This window comes from Barbus barbus (assembly GCF_936440315.1).
Source record: "Barbus barbus genome assembly, chromosome: 38".
In the NCBI taxonomy this organism is placed as follows: Eukaryota; Metazoa; Chordata; class Actinopteri; order Cypriniformes; family Cyprinidae; genus Barbus; species Barbus barbus.
The window spans coordinates 15,895,332-15,903,669 of record NC_136716.1 but is presented as its reverse complement, the minus strand read 5'-3'; the positions used below and the strand labels follow the sequence as shown (position 1 = coordinate 15,903,669).

Sequence of the window (8,338 nt, the reverse complement as noted above, 5' to 3'; positions counted from 1 at the left end):
ATCTCCTCACCATCAGCTTGGTCTGTCCCTGTGCTGTCTGTAACACACTGAACTACACCTCCTCCCCGCTCCCCAAAGACCTCCTGTCCCAAACGCTGCTAGGATTTCATTCTTCCTGGGATATAGAAGAGGGCAGTAGTTGGAGGAATCCTAGCCAACCCTAAGAAACAGGATTCACCTCAACAGTTCTCCTGGGAACCTTTGATTCAAACCGTGATTTGATTTGTTTGCTGAAACGTAGACTTTTTGGTCACAGGTAAGAGGAATCATTGTGCTGTTTGGCTGTCCTGATTGCACAGGGAGAAATGCAGGTGATAAAATGTTATAATGAGCTCTTAATCTGGACATGCTGGTACTGAGGGGTTAGAGTATGTCGAGATGATTTATTGTTTGCAAACTGTAAAAATATATGCTGCTCTTGGATAGAGCCGCAGCTAGCTGTATATCATAAATCACACAGATCTAATAAACACTGTCATAACGCTGGATCTTCTTCACATAGACAAATGCTATACAGAAACACATAAAAATAAATAACATTCACATTTAGCTATTTAAATGTATGTCATTGTTAATTATTATTATGGTTATTATTTATTTATTTACTTTTCTTTCTGTTCAAATTCAGAAATGTTTTCTCACAGCTCCTCAGAAATGTGTTTAATATGCTGGTCAAACTGCTTAAGGCTTACCATTGCAATGCTTCAGCAGGACATTTGAGGAATTTGCTGACCAGTTGAACATGGTTGGATTTATTTAGTGTGCTAAAACAAAAATACCCCTCTTCGCAACAGGAGACCGGTGTCTGTTTTGGAATTTAAAGTTTTACCAATTGACTGTAATTTAAATATACATTATATGTTGTTAATATTAATAATATTATCTGTAATAGAATTAATTGGACACTTTAAATATTCAGGTAAAAACAAGAATCAAGAATAGAAAGCCATACTAGAAAAACACAATGCTAACTGTTGTTGTTTATGTCAAAAACAAACTGACATAAAAAATCTAATAATAAAAAAATATCAAAGAAGTTTTTTTTCTTTTTTCTTTTTTTTTATAAAGTTTTAAGTTATTTTAAAGCTAAAATTTTTAAGTGAAACTCCTGGGGTAAAATAAGCCCCTCAGAATTGGGGCAGAAGGCCCCTAGTAGCATGCTGATGCTGGTCTTTTTAATAATTTAATTTAATAATTATTTGACTTCATTTAGAAATAAAAGTTCATATTTTTTTAATTATTAAAAATGATAAGATTATTATTTTTTTATATACATTAAAAAAATAATATTGGATGCACTTCATATATTCTAGGCTAGGTTTACCCTTTTATTTGATCATTCTGATTTTCCATAATATTATATTTAATTATTAAATTAAATAAAGCATGATCATTCAAAACTCACACACTTAAATATATTACAGTTTGTCAGTAAATGCACCTGCCATCTTTCCTCATATTCCCCAACCAGTTTATTTCAGATTTAATTTCCTCCCTCAGATTGCAGTGATGCCTGTCTCTGGAACACCTGCTTCAACCAACAAGAGAAAGAAGCCTTCAAAAATCATCACAGACTTCTCAAACATCTCACAACATGGTCAGTGGCGTCTCTTTGTGTCACACATACACATTTGTAGTGAAAATCCATGCACCATGGGCATAACACTGAATGAACTCTCACTTGTGATATCCTGTGATGACCAGATGAGTGTTGTAAATGTCACACATAATTACCAAAGCCCTAGTGTCTGGTGTCAACATAAAGAGCCAGAGCCAGAAATGCCAAACAACCTCCAGGCTCTCGATAACTTTCTGTGTAAGTGTAAATCCCCACTGAGGAATATTTAATTGATTGGTACTGTATGTTGAAGCAGAGGCTCAAAAAGAGAGAATAAACACACTCTGCATAAACACATATTGCAACCGACTTTAATGAGTGTCTGGGTCTCGGCTTCTAAGCCTGGGTCTTGCTTTGTCACATCTGAACTAGACCAGCGTGTTATCATGTTCTTGTTTGTGTCAGAGTCATGGGCTATCAATTCCCACAGTTTGAGGAGCTGTTGCAATGCAATTACTCATTACATTTACATTTAGTCATTTGGCAGACGCTTTGATACCTCGGTCATATGAAGACCAGTGTAATGAGAGGTTAGTCTATGCAGAATGTAGCTTGTCAATTATTCTGCTAAAGACAGCAAAATCTCAAAGACATTGTCAAACTGTGTGACTTCACAGTTCTCCTCTAATGAGCAGCTCATTAGGTGCCATGTATTCATTTTTCTGTGTGTGAAGGCATGTTTAGTGTACTAGATTCTCCCACTTCATCTGCTTGGCAGTGTGCTCATAATGGGCAGTTTGTTTACAGAACAACATTCTTGCGGTTAGCGATTCAGAGCCAAATAAATTAACAGCAAAATTATTGCCAATATGAAGAGCTGTTCAGCAGAGATTTCAAGCCGCTTAGCTTCAAATAATTTAACTTCAGTCTGTTTCAGCAGATTGTCACGCATACACATATTGGGACAAATATACAGTGTTTTTCATAATGTGTTTATACAAACACTTAGTTCCAGTCTTCAAATTAGATTTTTATTGTTTATATCAATCCACTCATCCATGTTTGTGCATTCTAGACAGATTGTTCTTTTGGTGTTGGTAGATTTGCAGTGACTCTTTCTGCAGGTTTCATCGATACACCAGCAGGTGGTGAGGAGTTTCGTAAATGAGTCATTGAATCATTAATTAAACGGATTTAAAACACTTGTGACTCCCTGTGCCTTATATGCCTACGCCCTACTACAATATGCTAGGCGAAACAGTGGTTTGCAGTGTCGAAACGGTGGAAACAGTAGTTTGTAGGTCACATGACAATGTACATACGTAGCCGTAGCCGTATCCAGATCTCATTCATTCTATATAGGGCTGGGCAATATGACCAAAATCTTATATCATGATATAAGAAATTTTATTTCATGGTAACAATATATATCACAATATAGTTATTTTTGTTTTAAATAAGGTCTTTATGGTATCAAATTGTTTTATACAATGTAAATTTCATAATTCTTGTGACCAGTGTCAATGTCACAAATAACAAACTTAAAAAAGAAAAACGAAGCTCACTGAAGACAAGTAAACAGTCAGCGATTAAATAAGAATAAGAAACTAATTACAAGCAATACGACAAAAAACTACAGTAGAACAAAATCAGAAATGATTCATACATTGTACAAAGTAAAAAAATTGATAAAAACACTGTATATTCTTCACCGTGTAAATTAAATATATATTTCTTCTTACTTAAGTTACAAACTGTTTTCTCTCTTTTGTTGTTTTATTAACATGAATGACACAAAGTAGGAATTTTAGACTGCTATCACTTTAAGAGCTGCCAGATCTAATATACTGTTACACATGTTTTTTTTTCTCAGCTGTTTGCTTTCATTTAAGACCTAAATTACTGTGTTTAAAAGGATACTTGCAAAGATGGGCATTCTAACACATACACGTGTATGTAATTAACCATTCGAGGCCTATAAAGCGGCAAAAATAACTGTTCAATATTTCCATGCTCTATGAGCACTGTCTTCGTGTGTGCTCAGAAACTTTGCTTATAGCAAAAATTGAGTTCTCTTTCTCTTTTGAATTTCAGTGGCTTAAAGTCACTTGTTTTTAAACCGCATTGCTTAAAAACGCATGCAATCGATAAGTTTTCGTGACCACGTAGCACAGAAACATCACTTGAGCGTGTAACCGCGATAGAGACGATAGTCAAACATCTTTACCAGTTGACAAATTTCTACCGGTTTATTGTGTCTAACGGTATATCACCCACCTTTAATGCTATACTAGTCATACTACATAGAGCCAGGGCCGTTGCTGGCCAAATGGGTGCCCTAAGCAGGATTGCATTGTTGTGCCCCCTCCCTCAAATATTAAAGTAAAACAAACAAACAAACAAACAAACTAAAAAAACACCTACTATAGGGGTCAAAATATAACTTTAATAAAATATAAAAGTAAATTAATAAATAAATTGTAATTAAATGTATTATTTACAAATTACAATTGTATCTCTAAACAGTTACCTATGGCTATTATTTTATTAATACAGTTGGTCTGATTGATTTTATGGTCTCAAGCATTCAGAAATCATGCAAAAGAAAATTAAGCAGTTTTACTAAGATAAAAGCATGGTTAATTTTTTGTAAGGGTTGTGATGTCCACGTTTTTTGTTGAAGAAATTATAGAGGCTGTGTCATCTATAGCAAAAAGGTGGCCAAAAATGAAAGATTAAGTGGATATTTGAATTAAATGTTTGGTCAATAGCCCATTAAACAAGGATGTGATCGTTCCGTAAGTATAACAGCAGCAATTACCAGGCTTTTGGCGCCCTTTACGGGCATTTGTAATAACATGCAATGTTGAAAAACAACAACAACAAAAAAACATTAGACACCATCATAAAATTTGTAATGGTTTTATTGGTTATAATGGGACTTGTACTGGTTTTAATGGAAACATAATGGACCCTGTTGGTCTCTACTGGTAATTGGTTTCCTTCTATTGGTGACTTGTTAAAACCAATAAATCCTAATGGAATATGACCCAAAACACACAACAGAAGAAAACCATTGTTTTTTAATGGTTTTAATGGTTAAAGGCGGATGGTTTGTAATGTTTGTAATGGTATTTGTGATTTATTTGTGATGGTATTAGAATTTTCTGTGATGGTTCTATTGCTTTTTTGTTTTGTTTTTTTCAGCAGTGTTGCCTCATTGTTTTTATATAATGCACAAGTCATTTTAAAGACTGTTGTTGGCTTAGGTTTGTTTTTATAACCACAAAAATATTATCTTAATACTATTTTTATATGCTTAATCATATGTAATTGTATATAAATTGTTGTGATTAATTGTGGCTGGAATAATAATGTAGCTGTAAAAATAGTTGCCTGCTGAAATTGAAATATATATACATCTTCATGACTAGATAGACACTGTGAATTTATCTTAACTATAGTCTACACGTTAGATGTGAGACACTCAACCGGAGGGAATCCTGTCAGATCATCCATCCTTTGAGTAAAAGTGTGTGAGGGTCGTCCAATTTGGTTTCGTCTGTTAAAGTTAACCTTTACAAATAACAATCGCGGTCCTGGACAGTGCATCTATACCTTAAGTTACATATGCAGGTAAAATCGGAATTTCTCCAGATATTATTAAAAACAAGCTAAACAGACTTAATAGCTAGCGCTAGTGAAGCGGTCAGTGAAATCTTTCTGCCTCCAGCTAAGCTCCGCCCACAGAAAAACATCACAATGTTTACTAACAGAAAAGGGGTCTATAGCAGGGGTCGGCAAGTAAGTTTGGCATCGGGCCAAAAAATATTTCACCACTAGATGGCGGGCCAGAAGATAGTCGAAGGATAATGTAAGATGTGAGTGTGAGTCGTTGAATCATTCATTTATCCATATTGTTTAATAACAACACTCATTCATTCATTATTGTGTTGCTTTGAGATACAAGTTGATTTTTCTTTGACACTAGTTAGGTAATTAACAATAATGTGTCAACAATAATAAGCTACTCAATATTTAGTTTTTTATTATTGAACTATTTATTTGAAAACAACATTGCTGTTTGTCTGAATATTTGCACAGCTTTAAAAGTTTAGCCACGACCCTCAATTTGTTCTGTATAACTTATAAATATGATTCAAAATCTCTGAATGTGCATACTGCTTTGTTCTTTATTTTTCGCAATTCCCAAAGCTCACTCATAAACACACACTCACACACATACTGCTGAAGCTGGGCCAAGGATCTGATTAACAAGGTAATGCAAGCAGTGCTCAGCACAGCATCCTTCTCGTTGGTGTCGGATGTGGCTTGATTCCAGGTTTAATAGCTGATATTAAAGTTGAGAAGGAATATAATTAAACTGAGTGAGTACAGGGCTTCTATCCTATATAATAGACAAGACCCCCCCCCCCCCCCAAAAAAAGTTTCTTTTGTTTAGTGCTGTCAATTCTATCTATCTTTCAAAGTCACTTTAATGACTTTGAAGGGGCATTGTGTTGATTCTGACTGAATTCTTCTTTTCCTTCCCAACAACACTGATCTTTACCAGATCAGCAAGATGAGGATGCTGAAACTACTGAACTGGACTTGGGGACCAAAATCCAAGCCCCTAAAGATGTGATGTTGGAGGAGCTGTCCCTCATGAAGAACAAGGGCTCCAAAATGTTCAAGATGAGACAGCAGAGGGTGGAGAAATTCATCGTCAGTGATGAGAACCTGGTCAGCAAAAGAGGCATAAGAAAAGCAAAAGCTTTGGAAATAGAGGTTTATAGTGTGATATCGGGATACGACACACAGCTAAAGGGTCTTCTATAAAAGCTTAAAGGATTTGTTTTGGAATAATGAAGACCATTGTGCTTTATTGCATGGCTGATTATCATATAAATAAGTGAAGTATTAATTTGAGTTGTGAGAATTGTTGAGAAGAAAGAGAATTCACATTAACACATCACTACATACAAGTTAAAGCAATGTTAAACTAACAATATACAGTATAACTGAATGATCTTCTTTTTGTTTCTCATGCCTTTGTAGCTAAACCTTCAGAATCTGGCTCCTTCTCTGGGATGTGAAATGACTGCTCCACCTGAACCCTCTCCCAAACCAGAGCCACCTCAAGGTAAATCTCACATTAGATGAGTTTATGCAATATTTATTACAACATGGACATATTTAAGTTTTTCTGTTCTTCTATAGTAAAGGAAGTAAATGCTGAGGCAGAGAAGGAAAAGAGACGGTGTGAGTATGTAAAAACATATGTATCACCATGGGAACGTGCTATGAAAGATGATGAGGAACTTAAAGAAACCATGAAGTTGAAAATGCCAGGGCCTCAAGTTCACAAGGAACTTCACAAGTACAAGAGTTTCAACAGGTGATATCGTTTTTTTTTTCAAAATCCCAATTTATGAGCCAAAAAAATAATATAATGTTTTTTTTTACACAGAAGCTACTCAGTTCTTTATCTGATCATGTTCTTGTTCTTTATATCCAAAAGAACTGCTCTACCCTTTGGAGGATTTGAGAAGGCCTCTCGTCTTGTCACCTTTGAGTCCCCAGAGATCAAGGTAACTGATGAGGAACCGCAGCAAGTGTCTGTGTTGCAGTATAACATTTGCTGTCGGCCTTCTTTCAACCGCACTCCGATCGGCTGGACGTGCAATGAGGAGCACAGTCACATCCACATGGAGCTGGAAAACATCCCCTTTGATGGAGAGACTGACGACCTCTAAGAAACCTGCCCATCATATGTGAACAACACGGACATAAATAACATACATATTCAAACATGAAGCCAAGTACACATGCGTAAGCACATACACAGACCAGCAAACAGGGACTTTGTGCACTCACACCCAAAAACTATGACTGATTCATATTTGCAAGAGAATGGAATGATCTTTGCCTTTTTCTCCCATTGTTTTGTGTGCTGTTTTCTTTGGAAAACTCATCACTGCATGTTGTGATTAGCTGGAGCATATGTTACCAGACACATTATGCCTAATTTACTGCACTGGTATTTATTGCATATACACACATACACACTAAAAAATAGGCAAAAATGATCAAGCACTAAAATAAACATTTATCCCTAAACAGAATATGGTCTGGCTTCTTATAGAAGGAAGCAGTCTGTCTGTGTACTATATTAATAACATTTGTTCAGCAGCTGGTCCAATTCCCTGGAATTTTCCACAAATACTTTTTTCTCACAAACAAATAAATACCTACATAAAAAACACATTTGTATTAAATAACTTTTAGCTAAAATGACCAAAGCAAGTTAGCCTAATTTTAAACGGAAAAATGGTGATGTTTGCTTGTGCTACCTGTTAGGTCTTTCCTTCTCCTTTTCTACTGTATTTAACATTTAAAATCATATAATAATAAATGATAGCTTCATTTAGGCTAAAGGTGCAACAATTGTTTGGAATGACAAAAATTATTATTTTTAATAATAAAACAAAATTATATATCGTTTCATTTTATTGTATGTTTAAGTTGTCCAGAGATGGACAAATGTCTTTTTTCTCAACGTTAAGCACGTCCTTCGACTGATATTTTGTTGAGAATGTTCAAAGTACTTAGTTTTTAAAGTTTTAAGACATACATCTACTCAGTTCGTGGAAAGTCAGCCACTCGTTTGTTTGCTTTTTGTGTGATTATTACACAATGTTTTACTGCGAACACGCTAAGATGCTTTATTCAGAATTCACGGCCTCTCTACACAAAACCAAAACCAGTTACGTAATGGCA

At 35.2% G+C, this 8,338-nt stretch overlaps 1 protein-coding gene across 1 annotated transcript; it reads left to right on the top strand.

Annotated features, from left to right (window-relative positions):
• The first annotated feature begins 105 nt into the window (after window positions 1–105).
• Window positions 106–7,795, top strand: LOC306857533 (myozenin-1-like). The gene is made up of 6 exons (XM_079397518.1): window positions 106–256; window positions 1,501–1,597; window positions 6,132–6,301; window positions 6,617–6,701; window positions 6,779–6,956; window positions 7,080–7,795. The coding sequence occupies exons 2-6, from the start codon at window positions 1,510–1,512 to the stop codon at window positions 7,312–7,314; spliced, it is 756 nt and encodes a 251-aa protein (XP_079253644.1). The 5' UTR covers window positions 106–256; window positions 1,501–1,509; the 3' UTR covers window positions 7,315–7,795.
• Window positions 7,796–8,338: the final 543 nt, after the last annotated feature.

Excerpts from the sequence above, each read along its gene's own strand:
- LOC306857533 (XM_079397518.1), top strand. The coding sequence starts at position 1,510 with ATGCCTGTCTCTGGAACACCTGCTTCAACCAACAAGAGAAAGAAGCCT. Across the intron at positions 6,302-6,616 it reads TCGTCAGTGATGAGAACCTG|CTAAACCTTCAGAATCTGGC; the intron begins GTCAGCAAAAGA and ends ATGCCTTTGTAG. Across the intron at positions 6,702-6,778 it reads CAAACCAGAGCCACCTCAAG|TAAAGGAAGTAAATGCTGAG; the intron begins GTAAATCTCACA and ends GTTCTTCTATAG.